General features: G+C 52.1%; 1 protein-coding gene across 2 annotated transcripts; it reads left to right on the top strand.

Annotated features, from left to right (window-relative positions):
- The first annotated feature begins 3,425 nt into the window (after window positions 1-3,425).
- On the top strand, window positions 3,426-22,978 carry ACVR1B (activin A receptor type 1B). Of its 2 annotated transcripts, none has more exons than XM_058861107.1 (9): window positions 3,426-3,566; window positions 13,270-13,509; window positions 14,440-14,688; window positions 15,790-16,020; window positions 16,644-16,811; window positions 17,326-17,482; window positions 17,970-18,094; window positions 18,714-18,844; window positions 19,398-22,978. In XM_058861107.1, the coding sequence occupies exons 1-9, from the start codon at window positions 3,443-3,445 to the stop codon at window positions 19,521-19,523; spliced, it is 1,551 nt and encodes a 516-aa protein (XP_058717090.1). In that variant the 5' UTR covers window positions 3,426-3,442; the 3' UTR covers window positions 19,524-22,978. The 2 variants fall into 2 exon arrangements, with proteins under 2 accessions (XP_058717090.1, XP_058717091.1); XM_058861108.1 differs by lacking the exon at window positions 3,426-3,566 and adding an exon at window positions 4,975-6,032.
- The last annotated feature ends 698 nt before the right edge of the window (window positions 22,979-23,676 follow it).

Genomic DNA, 23,676 nt, shown 5'->3' on the forward strand with positions numbered 1-23,676 from the left:
ACACACACCCTGCACACCTGCACACACACACACCCTGCACACCTGCACACACACACCCTGAACACACACACACTGAACACCTGCACACACACATCCTGCACACACACATCCTGCACACCTGCACACACACACCCTGCACACCTGCACACACACACCCTGCACACCTGCACACACACACCCTGAACACCTGCACACACAAATCATACACACACATCCTGCACACCTGCACACACACACACCCTGAACACCTGCACACACAAATCATACACACACACCCTGCACACCTGCACACACACACCCTGCACACCTGCACACACACAAATCATACACACACACCCTGCACACCTGCACACACAAATCATACACACATCCTGCACACCTGCACACACACACCCTGAACACCTGCACACACACACCCTGCACACCTGCACACACACACCCTGCACACCTGCACACACACATCCTGCACACCTGCACACACACACCCTGCACACCTGCACACACACATCCTGCACACCTGCACACACACACATCATGCTTGCACACACACCCTGCACACCTGCACACACACATCCTGCACACCTGCACACACACACACCCTGCACACACACACACCCTGCACACCTGCACACACAAATCATGCTTACACACACACCCTGCACACCTGCACACACAAATCATACACACATCCTGCACACCTGCACACACACACCCTGCACACACACATCATGCTTGCACACACACCCTGCACACACACCCTGCACACACAAATCATACACACACATCATGCACACCTGTACACCTGCACACACACACACATCCTGCACACCTGCACACACACACCCTGAACACCTGCACACACACACACCCTGCACACCTGCACACACACATCCTGCACACCTGCACACACACACCCTGCACACCTGCACACACACACCCTGAACACCTGCACACACACACCCTGAACACCTGCACACACACACACCCTGCACACACACACCCTGCGCACCTGCACAAACACACATCATGCTTGCACTCACACCCTACACACCTGCACACACACACCTTGCACACCTGCACAAACACACATCATGCTTGCACACACATGTGTACACACACCATGCAGGCTTGAAGATGCACAAATCATCCTTGAACATGTGCACACAGCTCACACCCGAACACACATCGTGTCCTAACACACACCTGCACAGCTCACACCTGCACACAGCTCACACCCGAACATACATCATGTCCTTGCACACACCTGAACACAGCTCACACCCGAACACACATCATGTCCTTGCACACACCTGCACACAGCTCACACCTGCACACACATCATGTCCTTGTACACACCTGAACACAGCTCACACCCGAACACACATCATGTCCTTGTACACACATGTGCACACAGCTCACACCTGCACACACATCATGTCCTTGTACACACATGTGCACACAGCTCACACCTGCACACAGCTCACACCTGAACACACACCATGTCCTTGCACAAACATGGCACACAGCTCACACCTGAGCACACATCATGTCCTTGCACACACCTGAACACAGCTCACACCTGAACACAGCTCACACCTGAACACACATCGTGTCCTTGCACACACCTGAACACAGCTCACACCTGAACACAGCTCACACCTGAGCACACATCATGTCCTTGCACACACCTGAACACAGCTCACACCTGAGCACACATCATGTCCTTGCACACAGCTCACACCTGCACACAGCTCACACCTGCACACACATCATGTCCTTGTACACACATGTGCACACAGCTCACACCTGAACACACATCGTGTCCTTGCACACACCTGAACACAGCTCACACCTGAACACAGCTCACACCTGCACACACACCATGTCCTTGCACAAACACCTGCACAGCTCACACCTGAACACACATCATGTCCTTGTACACACACGTGCACACAGCTCACACCTGCACACAGCTCACACCTGAACACACATCATGTCCTTGCACAAACACGGCACGGGTGCCACAAGCACCCCAGGAATGCACACACACACACGTGCCACGTGTGCTAACGCCACACATGATTGCACACACACAAATCACACTCAGAATCACGGATCAGAGATGCTTGAACACGCTCATCATGTGTGCACACATCACACACACAAAAATCACACAAAAATCACACATACAAAAATCACACACACGTGTCACACACGTATCACACATCACAGGTATCACACACAAATAGCACACATATCACACACAAATCACACATGGATCACACACATATCACATGTACTACACATGTATCACACACACGTATCACACATGTATCACACACACGTATCACACACGTATCACACACGTATCACACACAGGTATCACACACATCACACACATGTATCACATGTATCACACATGTATCACACACATGTATCACACACATGTATCACACACATCACATGTATCACACATATATATCGCACATGTCAAACACACATATCACATGTGTCACACACACATCACACACATATATCACACATATATCACATGTATCACACACACATATCACACACATGTCACACACATATATCACATGTATCACATACATATATCACACACATGTCACACATACATCACACATATCACATGTATCACACACATATCACACATCACACACATGTATCACACATGTATCACACACATGTATCACACACATGTATCACACACATGTATCACACACATATCACGCATATATCACATGTATCACACACATATCACACATGTATCACACACATCACACACAGACATCACACACACATCACACATATATCACACGTATCACACGCACACATCACACACATATATCACACATGTATCACACACATATATCACATGTACCACACACACATTTATCACACGTGTATCACATGTATCACACACATATTTCACATGTATCACACACATATATCACATATATAACACATGTATCACACACACATATATCACACACGTCACACACACATATCACATACATCACACACATGTCACACACATGTATCACACACGTATCACACACGTATCACACACATGCCACACACATGTATCACACATGTATCACACACATGTCACACACATGTCACACACATGTATCACACACATGTATCACACACATGTCACACACATGTATCACACACATGTATCACACACATGTATCACACACATATCACACATGTCACACACATGTCACACACATGTCACACATGTATCACACACGCACCAATCCCCCCCGCTGTCCCCTCCCTGTCCCCTCCCGTCCCCTGTGCGCATGCGCGGGCTGGCCCCGCCCCGCCCCGCCGGCCCCGCCCCTGGCCCCGCCCCTGCTCCCCCTCCCGCCGGCGCTGCGGCCGCTCCGCTCCGAGGCCGCGGCGCGTCCCCGCCATGGCCGCCCGGGCCCCCCGCTCCCCTCCGGCTCCTCCTGCTCCCCGCCGTCCCCCGCCGCCCCCCGCCGCCCTCCTGCTCGCCCTGCTCCTGCTTCTGGCCGGGCCGCTCGGCGGGGCCCGCGGTGAGTGAGCGGCGGCGCCGGACCCGGCCCGCACCGGGCACAACATGGCGGCGCCCCCGCCCCCGCCGTGAGGGGAACGGGGAGGACCGGGGAGGGGTCGTGAGGGGGAGCGGGGGACGATGGGGGGAACCGGGAGGGAGGCGGTGTGGGGGCCTGAGGGCAGTGGGGGAAGGGCCGGGGCCTGCCCGGGCCTGGTGCTGGGGGGCGGCTGTGGGGCAGGGGAGCGGCTGTGGGGCTGTGGGGCAGGAGAGCGGCTGTGGGGCAGGGGGCGGCTGTGGGGCTGTGGGGCAGGGGGCGGCTGTGGGGCAGGGGAGCGGCTGTGGGGCTGTGGGGCAGGGAGCGGCTGTGGGGCTGTGGGGCAGGGAGCGGCTGTGGGGCAGGGGGCGGCTGTGGGGCTGTGGGGCAGGGAGCGGCTGTGGGGCAGGGGAGCGGCTGTGGGGCAGGAGGCGGCTGTGGGGCAGGGAACGGCTGTAGGGCAGGAGGCGGCTGTGGGGCAGGAGGCGGCTGTGGGGCAGGGGAGCGGCTGTGGGGCAGGGGAGCGGCTGTGGGGCGGCTGTGGGGCAGGGGAGCGGCTGTGGGGCAGGGGGCGGCTGTGGGGCTGTGGGGCGGCTGTGGGGCAGGGGAGCGGCTGTGGGGCAGGGGGCGGCTGTGGGGCAGGGGGCGGCTGTGGGGCAGGGGGCGGCTGTGGGGCAGGGGGCGGCTGTGGGGCAGGGAGCGGCTGTGGGGCAGGGGAGCGGCTGTGGGGCAGGGAGCGGCTGTGGGGCTGTGGGGCAGGGAGCAGCTGTGGGGCAGGGAGCGGCTGTGGGGCAGGGGAGCGGCTGTGGGGCAGGGAGTGGCTGTGGGGCTGTGGGGCAGGGAGCGGCTGTGGGGCAGGGGGCGGCTGTGGGGCAGGGAGCGGCTGTGGGGCAGGGGGCGGCTGTGGGGCAGGGGGCGGCTGTGGGGCAGGGGGCGGCTGTGGGGCAGGGGAGCGGCTGTGGGGCTGTGGGGCAGGGGAGCAGCTGTGGGGCGGCTGTGGGGCAGGGGGCGGCTGTGGGGCAGGGAGCGGCTGTGGGGCAGGGGGCGGGTGGAGGGTGAGGCCGAGGGGAGATTTTAGAAGGGCTTGGGGAGGGAAAGGGGGTGTGAGGGGGCTGGGGGTGTGAGGAGGCCCTGAGGAGTTTGGGGGCGGGGAGACACACGGGTGGGTGTTTCAGGGTTGCGAGAAGGACTGGGGAGGGTGGGGGAGGCGAGAGGGTTGGAGGGGCCTGGGGGTGCCCCCAGGGCTGTGAGGAGGCCCCTGAGGGGTTTGGGGCGTGGACATAGGGGTGGATGTTTCAGGGTGAAGAGAAGGATTTGGGGGTGGGATCCGTGGGGTTAGGGCTCCTGGAAGCGGGGAGGGCTCTGAAGACATCAGGGGTGTGTGTTGGAGGTTTGGGGGGTTCAAGCTTGGCCGAGGGCTCCAGGGGTGGGTGGTTTGTGTGAACCGGAGCTGATTTATGGCAGTCGCTCTCCCCCAGCGAGGGGATGGGCATGTGTCAGGGAGAGGCAGCAGCAATTGGGGCTGGGGGTTGGCTCCAAGTGCCAGGGGATGCTCTGAAGAGGCCTGTGCTCTCCTTGGGAGATCTGGGAGCCTTCAGCCTGGTTTCAGGGGATAATGATGGAAATTGGGATTTATGGGCTTTTCACAGAGGATGAACTTGGGGCTCTCAGAGGTTTCTGGGCTTGTCACAGAGGCGTGCATCAGCCCAGGGTGTGTTGTGTTGGGTTATCATGGAACTTCTGGAGTTCGTGGCCTCTTCCCGTTGTCCTGTGGCCCATCCTGGGGTGAACTTGGCAGCCCCCCGTGCCCCAGAGATGTCAGTGTGTCTGTAACATCCAGCCCTCTGCAATCTGCAGTTTGGGCTTTTAAGGAAACCTTTCCATACCCTGAGCTTCTGGACTGGAACAACTGTAAATATTTGTTTGGAGGGAGGTGAGGGAGGAAAAACTCTTTGTGTTGGTTGTTTGTTCTGTGTTAATCCGTTTCCTTTACCTGGCCTGGCTCAGCTGCTCGTGGGGGAGGAGTGAGGGGTCTCAGCTCTGGGGTTGGGAGGAGCAGGAGGCCTCTGCTCCAGGCTTGGGGCAAGCAGCAGATCTCAGCTCCAATTTTAGCAAGGAGATTGGTTTGGGATGAACTCGTTTTCCCCAGAGGAAAGGCCTGACCGAGCATCTCTCAGGGGGGACAGGACAGAGGATGGGCTGGTGGCTGCTGCCTCCGGTGTCCGAGGCTTCCCGGTGCAGTCCAGCTCTGTGGCTATCGGGGTGATCACTGTTGTGTAACTCAGGTACCTGTTCCAACAGGTTCCACTGTGGAATATTTTTCTCTTCCCTAACCTCTCACCGTTTGTGTTCTGCATTCCCACCTGACTGTCAGAGGGTAATAACTGTGTGTGTGCGGATCTGGGCTTGTTAAAGCACAGAAAATGGCTTCAAACCTCACCTGGGCGGCAGGTGAGGGTTTACCTGTGACTTCTGGGAATTTGGGAATAGGAATGTGCTTTTGGGAGAGAGTAGCTGTGTTTTGGTGTAACCTCAGGTAAAACCCAGCTTTACAGGGGTGTTTCAGCTCCTCTCTGATAACTGGCAGAGCAGGATCAGATGAGACTCGTGGCACGGCTGTTCTCAGGCTTTCACTTAGGTAGAAGTCGGTGTTTATTAAAAAAAAACCATAATTAATAAACAGGAAAAGACCAATTGACTGTACAAATCCCCTGGAAACTTGGCGACTCCCAGTGCCTTTGATTTTGGGCTCTATGAGTGACTATTGTTTCCGCTCAGTGTGTGCTGAACGGTTTTATTCAGTGCAAGGTGTGAGCTCAGGCTGGGTTTGAGGGAGTTGCACTCATGGAATGAGGTGCAGGGAATCACCCTGGGAATTGTTCTCTGCTCCAGCAGCCATGATGCACGTTTGGTATGCCAGGGCTGCCCTCACTATTGTGCTTCATACCGGAGATTTACCAGCTGCTTATTTCGGGAAAGGCTGGAAAAACATCTGAATTTCTGCAGTGCTGGGGAGCTGGGAACCTCTGTGTGTCAGTAAACAGCGCAGAAACACTCCTCCAGCCCCTTCCTTTATAAAAAAAAGGAAAATAATCAAGGCTCCTTTGCAAATGGGTGTTGCATGTCGGCTTTGCTTGAAATAAATCAAAAACCCACCCTAGGGAATAATTTTGGGGCAGCAGATTTTATTATTAACACCTGCTTCAAATATTTACCCAGTTAAATCAGGCAAACTCTGCATGGTCCATAAGCTATATTCTACAACTTTCCAAGAAAGCCTTTCTCTAACTGGAAATTAAAAACAGTGTCCAACAAACATTCTTGAACTCGTCCAGCTCCTTGGCCAGACAGCTTGGGTTGTTTTTTTCTTTCCCCTGGATACGCTGCCAGGAGTGGATGCTCCGGAAATGGCTCTTGCGAAAGGAGTGCAGTCAAACGTCAGTTCTCTTAGCAGCAAGCAAAGTTCACTGGGTGGTGACCAGGGGGAAGGTGTCCTGCCCTGAGCAGAGCAGGCAGGAATTGCTTCTCTGTGAGGGTTTTACAGGGATGAAATGCTGGGTGGGAGCTCCTTTGTCCTCCTTATTTAAGCTCTGAGCTGCCCTGTGCTTCTCTTGTGTACCCCTATTTATTTATTTCTTTTCAGCAGAAAAAAAAGCCTTCCCTGAACTTTAAATCCCCTTGATAAAGTCTTTCTGCCTTTTGTGGCCTTCTTTGGAAGTACCTTGGATTGCTGGATGTGGGAATGTAGACCACATGTTAAACAATGCATTTCCACTCTGGAAAAGCCAATTGTCTGAGAGAAGCCAGGATGGGTCTGAAGTCTTGGAACCTTGATAAACCTGGGCATCAAGTGTGCAGGATGTTCTTCCACAGTACTGGTGTGTGTGGTCTGTTGGCTCCTAAACTGGTTTCCTGACAAGTTAAAACACAAAATAGGTGTGAGACCAGAGCCCAGAGAGGGAACAGGGAGCCGTGTGCTCGTGTTCTCAGTGGAAGAACAACAGCAGAAACATCAAGGCTTCTTCTAATTAACCTCTTAATGATGAGACTCCTGTCAATTCCTTATTTACAATTCATTTAGCAGCTCTTTCGTGTTCCTTGAGTAGATGCAGGGAAAGTTCTGCACTTTAAAGGCACATTCTTCCTGCCTCTTTTTTTTTTTTTCCATTTCGTGTGTTTTCTAGTCAGCCGTGCTGCCTTCACGTCAGGTCCAGCCTGTGCCAGGGGACTGCAGCCAGCTCAAAGAAGTTGAGACTCTTACTTCCAACTTGAAATATCCCAGGATAATGTTTAGTTTCTGGATGACTTGCTTTAAAGTGCTTTGTTTTTCATAGTGCTTTGCAGCTAATTTTAACTCCGTTTCATTTAGCAGCAGTGGGTCAGTAGACATCATAAGCACCAGCAAGAAGCAAAAGAGATGTTTGGATCCAAAATAGGAGGAGAAATTGAAGGGGAAATGAGATGTAGGGAAGGTGGTGGTGCTGTGTCTATGGGAGGACAGATCTGTGCTCGTTTCTCCAGCTCCTTACTGAGGAAATGGGCAGTGACAGCGTCCAGAACTGGCCTGACATTTGATTTTGAAGGCAGTGGGTACAGAGCTGGCTCTGGGGACTTGGAGGGGTCACTTTGGACTCAAATGTATCCCAGCAAGGGAATGAGGGATCCCACTTGCAGACACCAAACAGCACAACAGTCAAGGTGAATACGAGTATGAAGGATGATCAGAGGGATGGAGCACCTCTCCTAGAATGAAAGGATGGGAGAATTGGGATTGTCCAGCCTGGAGAGCAGAAGCTTTGGGGTGACCTAATTGTGACCTTCCAGTCACCATTCACTTGAAGGGAGTCTGCAAGAAGGATGGAGAGAGACTCTTTACAAGGGCCTGGAGTGCCAGGACAAGAGGGAATGGCTTCCCACTGCCAGAGGGCAAGGTGAGGTGGGATATTGGGAAGGAATTTCTCTCTGTGAGGGTGGGCAGGCCCTGGCACAGGGTTCCCAGAGAAACAGTGGCTGCTCCAAGGCCAGGCTGGACAGGGCTTGGAGCAGCCTGGGATAGTGGAAGGTGTCCCTGCCCATGGCAGTGGGGTGGGAATGGATGAGCTTTAAGGTCCCTTCCAACACAAAACATTCCAGGATTCCATGATAATATAATGGAAAGTAAATCTTGTCTGTTTAAAGCCTTCCTCAGGTGGCTCAGTGTCCCCTCATCACTGCCTTTGGGAAAGGGAGCTGGTTGTTTCCTTGGAGCTCTGTTCCTTTATCCAGCTGCACAGGGAGCACACAGGGGCTCCAGGACACACCTCTGCTCCCTCACCACGAGGGAATGGATATTATTCCTAACCCCGTGCGATACAGGTTGCTCTTTATTTTGGCACAGCACAGAGCCAGACACTGACAGGTATTTCTTTCTTCCAAGCATGTTTACACATGTCCCTCTTCATTAAAACATCCCAAGAAGTAGCAGAGCTACAAAGCCAATTGTTCCCCATTTCTGTTGCTAACATTATGCTGCTGCAGCATGAAACTGGTGCTCCCAGAGTGGGGCTCATTAAGTTTGGTGCTGCACAAAGATACAATCAATTGCAGCTCCTGTTCCAGAGCCTTGGAAAGGCTCAAAGTCAGGGGAATCATTCTTCCAGCCTCGATTCAAACTGTTGAAAAAGAACAGCAGCTACAATCCCTGCAAAAATCTGTTTATCTGGTAAATACGTGGGTGGTTATTGGCAATTTTACCAATGATCATCTTCAGGTTAATTATCCTCATACATATTGATCAGGTAGAGTTCAACCCTGAGAAAATGGCATCTTTCTTAGGCACAGCTTCGGGAGATGCCGGAAAATGTATTCTGAAAGGTGGTTAACACCATTGCTGGAGATTCTGCTGTGAAACTTTCCCCTGTCTAGCTGCAGAGACATCTTGACACATGCAACTCCGTGTGAGAATAAATACGTGCAAAATGAGCTCGGAGAGTTGCTGGGAAAGGAGGAGAAATGTTCTTTGCCTGTCAGAGCTCAGTGTTTGAATCTCCCTGGAGCACAGAGCTCGAATCTACAGCCCCCCACCTGTTTGTTTGGATCCATTTTGGGAATACAGGTTGCTTTTAATGGGGAGATTTGGAGGGAGAGAGCCAGCCCTTGTTTTCCTCTTGTTGATGCAGGGGTATATGGATACCTCTGTGCCCCAAGATCCTTTTGGAGCTGGGGCTGTAACCCAGGAACCTCATGGGGAGCAGAAGCAGCTCTTGGGCTTGAAGAAGTCCGGGCTGGGATGGTCAAGGATGGAGGAGAGTTTGTTTGTTGGCAGTGCTGAGTGACCTCTGAGGTTTTGGGGAGGAGCAGTGAGACCCAGCCTCAGATCAAATCACGGCAAGGTTTGCTCCAACCTGCTCCATGTCTCCAGTGAGAACAAAGCTCCATGCACAGGATCTGCAGCTGAACGTTGGGCTTGTTGAGGCAGTGTCTCTGAAGGGCTGGGCTCGGTGTCGGTGTGGGGAGCAGATCGAGCGGGCTCTGCTCCAGCTCTGCTCGCACCTTCCACGCAGACGCATCCCCGGGCGCTCTGCGAGGGGGGAACGCGCCGCCCCAGCTCTGGGAACTGCTCTTTGTTTCCCTTCACCCCATCTATTTCCTTCAGCCCAGGCGGTTTCTTTTATTAAGTAGATTATATGTTTGGCTCAATAGGAGCTTTTCTTCCCAAAGAAAAAAGAATGCTGTTGGCATGAAAAATCCTTTTATCCACTCCTGTCTCCTGCTTTGCCCCGGCTGCTCTTGAGAGCACCCAAGAGATACCAGCAGGGGCTCTGCTTCCCTGGCCACCTTCTGTCCCCCACCCAAGGGCAAACAACAGTTGCTTTTTCCTGGCTTCTCCTAAGTTTCTGATAGAAGAATTTGCCTTTCTGGTTAACCAGACTGGAGTTACTGGACCCACATGAGTTGCTCTGTAATTCTCTTCTTTGCCAGGAGCTTCCCAGTGAGCCCTGGTGCAGACAAGCCTTTTCTCCCTGGCACACACAGAAAATTGGAGAGTTCCTCCCTGCAGCTTGGAGGCTCTGGCCAACAATACCTGGAAAGCCCCTCAAGGGTCTCTGATGAGAGGTGGAGAGAAGGACACTCATGTGCTGAAGGCTCCATTCTCTTTGTTCCCACTGCTCTCCAACTGTGGGGATTTTTGAGGTGCAAACATAAGAAATAAAGTTTAAAAAGAGCAGTTGTCTCAGAGGGGGAACGGGGTGAGGTGAAGCTGTGGGGCATCCCCCTCCTTAGCAGGAAATTTTGGCTTTCTGCAAAGAGCAGATAAGGATCTTTCTCTGTCTCCAAGCTGAGGCTCTGGTATCATACCTTGCAGGTAAACTGATTTTTTTTGTTGTTTTTTAATCCTACAAATGAGACTGAGCAGACACGAACCTGCTTCTCTGCTTTCCCTCTCAAAGGCATGCTCAATTTCAGGCCAGATCTTCACTCAGAAGTTTACAAAACCAGTTTTATTAGTGCATTGAAGTGTTTTGTTTGCTTTGGAACTTCTGGAAGCAAAACTGCCACAGCCAAAATCTTGGGATTGAGACCTCAAAAATGAGTCTAAGAGGAACAAAGTTCAGTTTTGTTGTATCTAAATCAAACTGAAAAGAACCTACACAGTGAAATATGTGTGGGTTAAATGTTTTTAATTTGTACCTCGAGCTTTTGATAAGTAATAAGGGAGATGCTTTAAAAGACCATTTCCTTTTAAGTAGACATGAAGGCAGGAATGTGCCCTGGGTGCTCTTTGCCATCTCAGATTTTCATAAAATCTCCTTTATCACCAACCTTTGTTCCCCCAAGTGTATGTATTTTTCAGAATTGTCTTTTCTGCACTCTGCTGACCATGGGAAGACACTGATCTTGGAGTGGTTTGAAGTGAATGTTAGTGGAGTGCTTTTTTTCATTTTATTATAACATTTCCTCTCAAAATCTTCAGAATCTATGGACATTCTCCACCCTTCTCAACACAGATCAGTCTGAGAGTGTTCCCTGTCCATTTTCTGTCCTGTGTTCCCTTTCACTGGCCTGTGCTGAGCACCTGAAGCTCCATTTGCTCATTTGATGCTTTTTAAAGGTGTCTCACTCAATCACTCTTCAGCTTTTAATCACAGAGTTACAGAATCATGAAATAACCTGATTTGGAAAGGGCCCATCAGGATCATCCAGTCCAGCTCCTGGTCCTGTGCAGACACCCCAAAATCCCACCCTGTGCTTCCCTGTGAGCAATGCCCAAAGGCTTCTGGAGCTCTGGCAGCCTCAGGGCTGTGACCATTCCCTGGGGAGCCTGGGCAGTGCCCAGCACCCTCTGGGGAAAGAACTTCTCCCTGATACCCATCCTAAACCTCTCCTGACACAGCTCCAGATATTCCCTTGGCTCTTGTCACTGGCTTTTCACTGGAGTTTTGAATCTGTTGATTCCAAACTAACCAACAACCACATTCAGCCCATCTGAAACAGCTCACAACAACAGCTGGAAAAGGAGGAGCAGCGACCAGAGAGAATTAAGTGAATAGTAATGCAATTACCCTGATTGATTTACCCAGGTCTCTGGGATAAGAGCTAATGGGTGTCTTCCTCCTAAACCAACCCTGAGTAAATCAGGACCAGCTTGTTTTTCATTGAGCTTAGGGTAACATGGCCCCACACACAAGTGTTGAGAGTGACTTTGTGTGTGACTTTACACTGAGAGGATTTAGATCAGCCTGGGCAGAGTCAGCTGTGGCGTTTGTATCTTTTAAAACCTTTCTTCACACCCTCCCTACCTGAAAGCCCATTTCTGCAGCAGGTAAGGACATGTTTTGGATTCCCTCTGGGAAGGCTGGGAGAGTTGATGAAAGCTGGTGAAAACCCAGCGTGCTGCTAAACAAGCCCCACCCTTCTTCTTGACATTGTTGGATTCCTCTTTGTTCCCAAGGATGGAAAGGCCTGGGGATTTGCTTACAGTTTTTCAGGCAGTTTGAGAAAAGTACAATGACAGCTGGGAGGTGAAAAAATGTGGGAATCTGCCTCAGAGCTTCTCCTTCTCTTTATCCAAATAATCTTCGTGGAGAGCAGGCAAAAAGCCAGGAATGTATTTGACCCAAGGTAGTGTCTGGGATCAGGAAGGCAGTTATTAAATAAGTGGCTGATCTGGCTGGGTGTAGGACGCTTGGCTCGTGCACTCGGTTGGGATTGGCTTTGGTTTGGCATCTGCCAGCTGCTCCTTGTCTCCATGAGCCAGGATGGTCATCCCTTGCCCCAGCACGGGTTAGGCAGCTGCAGGGAGCCTGGACAGTCAGCCCAGGTGCAATCAGGTCAGTCAGTTTGAGTAATTGTTGGGTTTGGGTTGAGTCTGACCCGAGGTTGGGCTGGGAGTGGATCTCGCTCGGATCTCGCCCGGTTTGCAGGGATGACTTGGGTCGTGGCTGGTGGTGATTGCAACAGGGGCAGGCAAAGGGCTGCCTGGACAGGCACCTCCTGGAGAGGCTCCTCTGCCTCCACAGCCTGTTTCGTGCTGAAATTGGATTCTTGCAGGTCTGGAATACTGAGTATGACTTGTGCTATTCGCAGAGCCGGTTCTTCCAGAGCCTGAGAACGGCCCTTCTGAAATGGAGAATTTAAAGAAGGTTTCCTCTCGTTTGAGCTTTTGCTCTCTGTGGGTTTTAAAGAGTTGATCTTGTTTTGATTTCAGCTTTGACATGTCTGTGCTCTGACTGCAAACAAGCCAACTCCACGTGTGAGACGGACGGTGCCTGCATGGTCTCAGTCTTCAACCTGGACGGTGTCAAACACCACGTTCGGACCTGCATTCCTGAGGCAAAATTAATTCCTGCTGGGAAGCCCTTCTATTGTCTGAGTTCAGAGGATCTGCGTAATACTCACTGCTGCTACTCCGATTTTTGCAACAAAATTGATTTAATGGTTCCCAGCGGTAAGTAGAGTCAGATAAATCATGTGTTTGAAGTGGGAGGAGAGGAGCTGTCTGTTTGGGATTGGGAATTTGGAGTTCTCGGCCCTGTTTTCACTTCTTCCCTTCAGTTGCTGCATGAACTTGAGTGCTGGGTTTATTTCCTTCATTTGTGAAGTGGAAGTAACAAACTACTTCAAATTCAAATGAGAACTTGTGTGTTCCCTTTGTCACTGAGCTGGCCCTGCCTTTATCAGCTGCTGTTGCTTCCATTCCAAAACTCCAAATCTTTTTGGTGTTGAGCACAAATAGAGGAACATGGCAGCGGCTTCAGAGCAAAGTGTGTGGGGAGGGAGGTGCCTGGGTTCACAATACATGCAGGGGAAGCAGCCCTGCCTCTGAGTGAGGGTGTGGGAAACTTCTGCTTCTCATCCCTGGGATGGAGAGGGCATGTGGTGCTTCCTCACACCTCCTACTTTCTGTTTTGGGCTGGTTTTTGGTGGGTGCTGGGAGGACTGCGGAGTCATTTTCTTTGGGAGCAGTGGGGAGGTCTCATGTGTGCTCAAAACAGCAAATAATTCTCTTCAGGTGCAAGTGTATTGCTTGTGGCAGGGTAAAAGGGAAAGAGGGAGCCCTGGCTGACTGGTTGAGCTCAAATGGAAGGTGAACTGCAGGCTGTTCTGGAAAATCAGCCTAGAACACACTCAAAGAGTGTGTCAAAGAGTGAATGAACAAGCCATAATCCCTGATCCCACAATTGCAGTTCCATTTTCATTTTGGGGTTTCAGTTGCATTTTGCCTGCCTCATGATCAACCCCACCTTAACACTGTTGTTTGATGTGTCCCCAGGCTAAAATTCTCCAGGCTCTGAGAGAACAGTAAAACACAAGAAAGTCTTCAAAGGAATGATAATTTTCTCAAAATGTCTGTTTTTCTCCTCCCTTTCCTCCCAAGGACACCTGAAGGACAATGAGCCCCCGTCAAGCTGGGGTCCCGTGGAGCTGGTGGCGGTGATTGCCGGGCCCGTCTTCCTTGTGTTTGTTGTCATGATCATTGTGGTGTTTGTGTTCCATCACCACCAACGAGTCTATCACAACCGCCAGCGGCTGGACATGGAAGATCCTTCCTGTGAAATGTGCCTTTCCAAGGACAAGACCTTGCAAGATCTGGTCTATGATCTGTCCACCTCCGGCTCTGGCTCAGGTATTGCGAGATGATGGGACGTGACCAGTGAGACCTGCAGTTGTCTTTTGGGGTTGGTGGTTGCCACAGCTTTGTCATGGCAGTGAGGCTGCTGCCTCAGAGCCTGTTCAGAGGGTTCAGGAGTAACTTAAAGGGATGTTTAAATTCAGTTGTGCAGTGGTCTCTTGTCTGTTCAGGCAAGAGCAATAGTTAAACTCCTCCTTAACTGCAAGAGGATACCTCAAACAGCTGCATCTCTTCCCACATTGGCCTTGGAATGGGATTTAGGTTGGAAACAGCCATCAGCTGTGAACCTGTGTGTTGTTGGCTTTCAGAGGAGGATGCAGGATGCCACCTCCATCAAAGCTGCAGGAAAATAGGGAAGATCCCGGTAGATCAACATTTTATGGTGCAAATAGTGCATTTGCACAGCCCATTTCATCCCAAAGAACCCTTTTGGTCTTCCCAGGTGGATGATGTGCAGTGTTTGGTTCTGTAGCACTTAAAAGGAAGGCCCAGAATAGGTGGAAAGTCACGATTTAGTGGTGGCTTTGAACTAGGAAGGTAGTTGGGTTAAAGAATATAAGGAATTTTGCAGCAGATGGGAGCTGTAGGAGAGTCCACAGAGACAGAGAATGTCACAACCTGATATTTGACCTGGGAATCAACCTTCAGCAGCACATCTGCTGCTATATATAAAATATTTGGGATCTCTTCTATGCATGCTATGGGCAAGTGAGCTCCGTGATTTCTGTAAGCAATGGCAGCGATGTTCAGACTCCTTTCTTAAGAGAAATTTGGGGGGGGTTCTGCTTTTTGAGCAGAAACTAATTCATCGAGTTCCATTCTTTGCATATTGAGGCTGCAGTTCCTTTGATCTCTCATGGAGCAGAAGTTCCCCAACTGCTCTGTGCCGGATCTCTGCTTCAAAGCAGAATGCAGATGCTGCCCAAGCAATGGCACATCCCACGCAGGAGCTGCCACCATTCCCTGCTTTGGGTCTTGCTCAGGCTCCCAGTTGTTACCAAATGTAGAGCCTGCTGGGTTTGAGGACATTCTTCAGCCTCTGGGCTTTCAGGAGGTTTTCTGCAGGGATTCATTCCTTTGATTCCTTGTCCCCAGGCTTGCCTCTGTTTGTCCAGCGGACCGTGGCTCGGACAATTGTCCTTCAGGAGATCATTGGCAAAGGCCGCTTTGGGGAGGTGTGGCGGGGCAGGTGGCGTGGAGGTGACGTGGCTGTGAAGATCTTCTCTTCACGTGAGGAGCGTTCCTGGTTCAGGGAAGCAGAGATCTATCAAACAGTGATGCTGCGGCACGAGAACATCCTGGGATTTATTGCTGCGGATAACAAAGGTAAGAAGTGCCTTGAGCTCGAGTTCAGCACTGTGCAGCCAGTTCTGGTGCCTGACCACCCTTTCCAAGAAGTTCTCTCTAATCCAAACCTTCTAACCTAAATCTAAGCCAATCTAAACCTTCCCTGGTGTGACTTTAGGCCATTCCCTGTGGTCCTGTTGCTTGTTACCCCACCTGGCTCCATCCTCCTGTCAAGAGGTTGAACAGAGTGAGAAGGTCCCCCCTGAGCCTCCTTTTCTTCAGGTTGAGCCCTCCAGCTCCCTCAGCTGCTCTTCAGAAGTTCTCCAGACCCTTCCCCAGCCCAATTGCCCATCTCTGGTCACACTCCAGCACCTCTACAACTTTCTTGTCATGGGGGGCTAAAGCTGACTAAAGTCAGCTTCTCTGGGCCTCTGCAGTGCCCAAGACTGACTCCAGGATTCGAGCTGTTGCCTCCCTAGTGCCTGGCACGGGGGGGAGGTCACTGCTCTGGTCCTGCTGGCCATGCTCTGGCTGATTTGGGCCATTTCTTACTTGAGCTGTAGCCTTACACAACAGCTCTGCTCTGTCCCAAAATTGTGTGGGGTGCTCGGTGGCCATCCCTGCACTGGATCTGCCTGAGCTCCATCTCTTTCCTGTTGTAGATAATGGAACATGGACTCAGCTGTGGCTCGTCTCTGACTACCACGAGCACGGGTCTCTCTTTGACTACCTGAATCGCTACACGGTGACTATCGAGGGCATGATCAAGCTCGCCCTGTCTGCTGCCAGCGGGCTGGCCCACCTGCATATGGAGATCGTGGGCACTCAGGGTAAAAGCTGAGCTGGAAAAGGCATTGGGAATTCTTGAGGGGAGGATAAAGCAGGATTGCTGAAGGGAGCTGATGTGCTGTGCAGCAAACCCTGCCTGAGTCAGCCCGGCTTCATCTGGTGGTTATTGACCAGAAATAGAGCGATTGCTTTGGCTGGCTGCAAAGTGGGTTAACCTGGCGCTCGCTCCCAGGAGTTATATCACCATTTCACATCCCATCCTAAAATTGGCGCTGCCTGGGTGGGATGTGAGCACAGGCAGAAACAGAATCACAAACTCCTGACGTCGGCGCCTGTGCTGGGATGTGGAGTTTACATCCCTCTTGAGGCCTCTGGGTGCCACTGCATCAGTGGCGCCTCCAAAACACCATTGGAGCCTTTCCCTGCTCCGTTCCTTATGAATCTAAACAGGAAAAAGTGTTGCAACAGTGGGTTTAACGCCCTGAAATCCGGTGCCAGTTCGGCAAATGGATTTCCCCAGCTTGACCCTTGCTGCTTTTTGTTTTGCTCCGCTAGGAAAACCTGGGATTGCTCACAGAGACCTGAAATCCAAGAACATCCTGGTGAAGAAGAACGGCACATGTGCCATTGCTGACCTCGGGCTGGCTGTGCGGCACGACTCCGTCACAGACACCATTGACATCGCACCAAACCAAAGGGTTGGAACCAAACGGTAGGAAAATGCATCTGGAGGTGTTTGAGTGACTGGAAATGCCTGAGCTGCAGGTTGAGCACTGGGGGAATTCTCTGAATCCAGCGTTTCCCAGTGCCTTGCAGGGTCAGTTTTGTGCCTGAGTTGGTGCTGAAGGGACATTCCAGGTGTCACCACGTTGGGAGGTGTGGGGCAGCCATGTAAACCTGGCACCAGGGGCTCATGTGGTACATGACAACAAGCTTGGCCTCACTAGAGCCTTTGGGACCTTCTGCTGGGAACCTGATGTAATTTTGGGACATTTCTACCTCTTTTCCCAGCTTGCTGGTTTTCTTAAGTTATTTTTTTCACTCTCTTAGATCACAGGGCCCAGTTCTGTTCTGATGGTGGCTGTGCCAAGCAGAGCTTTTTCTGCTGGGAAGGAAGTGCTGTGTGGGAAAACTGATCATTTACTGTCTTCCAGAAAATTCCCTTTCAGAATAAAAACACTTTCCCTTTCTCTGTGCAGATACATGGCCCCAGAAGTCTTGGATGAAACCATCAACATGAAGCATTTTGATTCATTTAAATGTGCCGATATCTACGCCTTGGGCTTGGTGTACTGGGAGATTGCCCGAAGGTGCAACGCAGGAGGTGACGTCCTTGGTGTGCCTGGGCCAGTGGCTGTGCTTGCTCCTGGGTCTCCCAGCCTTGGGGTTCCTACTGATGGGGTGTTTGGGAGGTTTGATGGGAACAGGGCTGTGGGAGGACATGTCCCTGTGTGTTGTCACTGAGGGAGGTAACACAGGTGACCCATGACTGCTGCTAAGCCCAGCCAGTGTTGGGTCAATGGTGTTGGTGCTCCCAGTGGTGGCTGATGTTCCTCTGGATGGATTTTCAGGAAGTGATGGTGCTGATTGCTGGGGGACTCCCCCAGATCAGTGTAAATGTCTTGGCACGTGCAGCTGCAGCATCATCCCACGTGTGACAGTGCCACTGCTGTGGAGGTTCAGTGACCCTGGCGCCTTGCTGGGAGGTGTTGATCCCAGCCTGCTGACTCCGTTCCAGTTTAGGCAGCTGCATTTTATTTCCCTGAATTTTTCTTGTTAACTCCAATTCCAGATTCTTCATTTCTGTTCTAAATAACTGCAAAGTGTTGACGCATCTCAGCAGTGAGTCATGGAGCCCAAACCTCTCTCTGTCTGCCTTTAGCGAGCACAGTGGCCATGCTCCCTGTTCCCAGCAATTTCATTTTCCCTGCTCTGCCTTTCAGGTATCCATGAGGAGTATCAGCTTCCCTACTACGACCTTGTGCCCTCTGATCCTTCCATTGAGGAGATGCGGAAGGTTGTGTGTGACCAGAAATTACGGCCAAACATCCCAAACTGGTGGCAGAGCTACGAGGTGAGGTTTCATCTCCATGTCCCCTTCCTCTCCTGTGAGAAAAGGCTGAGAGAATTGGGATTGTCCAGCCTGGAGAACAGAAGCTTTGGGGTGACCTGACTGTGGCCTTCCAGTACTTGAAGGGAGTCTGCAAGAAAGAGGGAGGGAGATTATTTACAAGGAGTGCCAGGATTACACTGCCAGAGGGCAGGGTTAGATACTGGGAAGAAATTCTTCCCTGTGAGGGTGGTGTGGCCCTGGCCCCAGAGAAGCTGGGGCTGCCTCTTCCCTGGAGGTGTCCAAGGCCAGGCTGGACGGGGCTTGGAGCAGCCTGGGCTAGTGGAAGGTGTCCCTGCCCATGGCAGGGCATGGAATGAGACAGGCTTTAGTGTCTTTTCCAACTCCAACCATTCCATGATTCCCCCATGATGAGGTGACAGGGACTGTAGGGCACTCTCTGATTCTGGGGGATGCCAAGGCTGTGTCAGTGCCCAGGCAGGGCAGCAGCCTGGCACAACAACATGGGCTCAGGGGAGGAGCAGAGCACTGAGCTCTGCCACTGTTTCTTTCCCAGGCACTACGGGTGATGGGCAAGATGATGAGAGAGTGCTGGTACGCCAATGGAGCAGCTCGGCTCACTGCCCTCCGCATTAAGAAAACCCTCTCCCAGCTCAGTGTCCAGGAAGATGTGAAAATTTAGGCACTGAGCCTCAGCAGGAGGAAACTGCACAGGAGCTGCTGTGCTAGAGTAGACGTGTGATGGAGGCCTACCTCGTGTTTCAGCCCAACCTACTGCTACAACCAGACAGCGGGACCTGCAGGCTGCTAGGCAGGGGGACAGAGCCTACAGAGCCGCTCTCTTCCCTGCTTGGGTATGAAACAATCCGAAACCTTTTGTGATCACCTCCTGAGAGCGTGGAGACTTGAGAGGGACTTCACCCGAGGGATCTCAGCCATGATCGTAACTCTTTGTTCCTTTAAAGGAAATCCCTGTAAAGTTCAGCGTGCGTTGAGCACCCATTGGCGGGGTCGGAGCCAAGCCCGGGTGCTCGGTGCCGGGAGTGGGAAGGGAAAGGGAAGGTTTTCTTGCCGTACTCTCGAGGATTTTTCCAGGGACTGGCACGTTAATGCAGAAAAAGCAAAACAAATGGTGCTCTCTTCCAAGAGGCTGAGCCGGAACAGTTGATCAGCTTCACAAAACCGTTCTCCCTCCTTTTCTTAAGCTTGAAAAAGTCCAACTCGGCGCCCTGACGGCCGTCGGGGCGCAGCGGTGTCTGCATGCGCGAGGTGCGCGTGTCCCTGTGCCTGGTCATCTCCTCCATAGCCGTGCGGTGTCTGCCTGTGGGTGGCTCATCTCTGTCCGTGCTTCCTGTGCATGTGCAAATCTCGAGTGTCCCGTTGTGAGCTGTCGCGCTGGTGCTCTCCGTGCTGAGTCGTGAGCGTCGTGGAGCTTGGACAGGCTGCTGCAGAGCGGATCCCTGGCTCCCCGATGGGCGCCGCGGCCGTGCCCACTCCGCTGCCGGCTGCCAGAACGTCCCATCAGGTTGCCTCACTGCCACCCCTTTCCCGTTTTTAAGATGAAACAAATAAGGAACTGAGAATCACTCCTGGAATCCAGGTTTTTTTGTCTTGAGCCCCTGGGGTTTGTAATTCTCGGTAGCGGGGAGCTGAGATGTGAGAGGTGGAGCAGGCGCTGTGGCCGGCACGTGGGGAAATGCAGGATTCAGTTCTGGGAACTCAGTTCCCAACTCCACCACCCAGGCAGATCTCTGGGGGCCTGATGATGCAGCGCTGGGGGAAGAGTGGCTGGACAGTGGCTAGGCAGAAAGGGACCTGGGGGTGCTGGTGACAGCCAGATGAACATGAGCCAGCAGTGTGCCCTGGTGGCCAAGAAGGCCACCCTGGCCTGGATCAGGACTGGTGTGGCCAGCAGGAGCAGGGAGCTCATTCTCCCCCTGTGGTTGGCACTGGTGAGGCTGCACCTCGAGTGCTGTGTCCAGTTCTGGGCCCCTCAGTTTGGGAAGGACATTGAGACGCTTGAGCGTGTCCAGAGGAGGGCAGCAGGGCTTTTTGGCACACGAGCCCTGTGAGGAGCGGCTGAGGGAGCTGGGGTTGTTTAGCCTGGAGAAAAGGAGGCTCAGGGGACACCTCTTCACTCTCTACAACTCCCTGACAGGTGGTTGTAGCCAGGTGGGGGTTGGGCTCTGCTCCCAGGCAACAACTCACAGAATGAGAGGATGCAGCCTTGAGTGGTGCCGGGGGGAAGTTTGGACATCAGGAAAAAAATCTTCACTGAAAGAATGATTGGGCACTGGAATTGTCTGCCCAGGGAGGTGGTGGAGTCACCGTCCCTGGACATGTTTGGAAAAAGACTGGATATGGCACTTAGTGCCATGGTTTAGTTGATGAGGAGGTGTTAAATTAGGTCATAGGTTGGACTTGATGATCTCAAAGGTCTTTTCCAACCTGGCTCATTCTGTGATCTGAGTTCTGGGGGTGCTCTGCACCTCCCAGAGGCGCTGGGCAGGATCTGACAACAGGTGTGGGTTGGGAAATCAACATCCATCTTTTTAATATAGGTGTATAAATATCTCCTAATGTGGAAGTGGCTGTGTTTCAGTGTGGGGTGGGGGCATCTGCATGGGTTTTCTTTTGATTCAATGCCGAATCCAGGTGAGGGAGATGTGTGTGGAAGTGAGGGCTGTGGCTGCCGTGATGACTTTGGCAGTCAGGAAGAGCCGTGGTGTGGAGGTCAGGTCAGTGTCTGCAGTAGAGAACTCTGAAGCCATAACTTTTAACTGGAGTGGTTTTGATTATTATTTTTTTAATTATTATTGTTATTATTATTATTATTATTGTTGTTTTCTGGGAGGGTCTGGATTTTAACTTTTTTGAATATTGTTAATTCTTTCTAAGAGCAGAAAAACAATCTCTAATTATTACCTCTTGACCTGTTGGTTTGTAAAGAAATCACTGCAAAAAAAGAAAAAAAAAAAAAAAAGGAAAAAAAACCAAATGCACAGCTCGATTTACACTGGAACTGTTTCTACTCTGACCTTGCTCCTGCTCTCTAAGGTGAGGTTTCATCTCTGCTCCGGCTGCCAGGGTTAAGTCTTTATTTCAGTCCCTCTGTTCTTGCTGTCTGTGTCCCTGTCCGTGTGTCCCTCTCCCCCTGATCCCCTGTGTGTCCATGACCTTGTATAAAGTGAGGAGTGTGGTTTTTGAATCATGTTAGGAGCCGTTTTGCATCCCCCAAGGAGTTTTTGGTGGCGTGGATCTGCCGTGGGAGCAGGGATGGGGGTCCCCTGTCCCCTCCAGGCTTGTCCTGAGTCACACCCCAGCCCGAGGGTCCCAGCTGATCCCTTAAACCTGCATTTAGAGGCCAAGGGGGGCACTTGCAAGCCCTGAGGACTCCCAGGCTGTTGGAACAGCCCCGGGGCTGCCCTGGGAGCTGGGGGAAGGACAGAGGGGACATCACCCCGCTGTAGGTACTGCAGGCTCCCTTGGCTCTCCCATCCCTGCAGGCCGGTACCCACGGACACCGTCAGCTCCAGAACTTGCACTGAACTCACCCCCTCCAACTGTAGCCACACTGCACCTGCCTCAGCCAAACCAAACAGCGGCCAGCGAGCGGGGAAGGGACGAGGGGAGGGATGAGGGAAGGGCAGCGCCCTCAGGAGCAGGATTTTAGGAAAAGCCGTTTTGAGAGAGATGGGGAAAACCAAGTGGGATCCTTGGCAGGAACGCTGACCATGTAGCATTTACACAGCACTTTCATGCAAACTGGTGCCCGGGGGTGCCGGTGCTTGCCGAGCTGACGGAGCACGTGGGAGTTGCTGCCTGCCTCCAAAACTTGCAGCAGCTCTGGGGAAAAGCAGCATTCCAGGCAGTTCCAAGGGGAGCCCGGTGCAGGACAAGGAGGGGGTCCATCAGCGGTACGTGGCTGCAGGACAGAACTCTTGGTACTTCTCTGCCCCTTTGATTTGTTTGGTTTTGTACATTTTCTTAGCAAAGGACTGTAAGAAAATAGCCACTTAGCCACTTTACCTCTTCAGTATGCAAATGTACATACGGTGTAAGATAGGAAATCTTTTGTTTAATATAAAACCAGGCTGTCGATTTCTGCTGTACATTATTAAAAGTTTGTTTTATTCATGTGAGGTGTTGCAGTCTCAGTTCACTGGGAGGGGTGGGAATTGCAGGGCACAGCTCAGTCCCTCAGAGAGGGCTCTGGGGTGTGGGGAGGGGGGGACTCATCCCTCACAGCTAAAATAATCTCTTTAGGAATCCTGGTCAAAACATTATAATGTTGAATATTCCCATTTTTAGTGAAGATGCAGCTTCTAACACCCGCCAAGCACTGCCAGCATAGTGGAGGTAAGACGGAGAGGAGGCAGGTGGGATTTTCCACCCATGCAGGGATGAGCAGCTGAACTTGGGGCTCCCACTCTGGGGACAGGCACAGAGCAGGAGGGGTTGAATAAATACCCTGGAGATCCCCTCAGAGCATCCCTGGGGGTGTGGTGGGAACAGTGAGCACCTCCCTGGAGCATCCCTGGGTCTCCACATGGACCCACAGCTTCAAGGACAGATAAATCCTGCAGAAAACTACCCCGTGCCCCTAAAAAATCCTGTTTGCTCCGAGGGTAAATAAATGGTGCTGTGTGAACTGCACCTCTACTAATTCCTTAATTAAAAGCTCCTGCAAACGAGCCTGGTGTGAGCGGATCAAGGGGAAAATCTGCCGAGGCCTGGGGTCCCCCCGGGCTCAGACAAGGTGGGGAGGGGGAGGCACCATCTGGGCTCATCCTTCCTCATTCCCAGCTTTGTCTGAAGCTCCTGCTGTGGTCCCA

Source organism: Poecile atricapillus, chromosome 35 (genome assembly GCF_030490865.1).
Source record: "Poecile atricapillus isolate bPoeAtr1 chromosome 35, bPoeAtr1.hap1, whole genome shotgun sequence".
Taxonomy (NCBI): Eukaryota; Metazoa; Chordata; class Aves; order Passeriformes; family Paridae; genus Poecile; species Poecile atricapillus.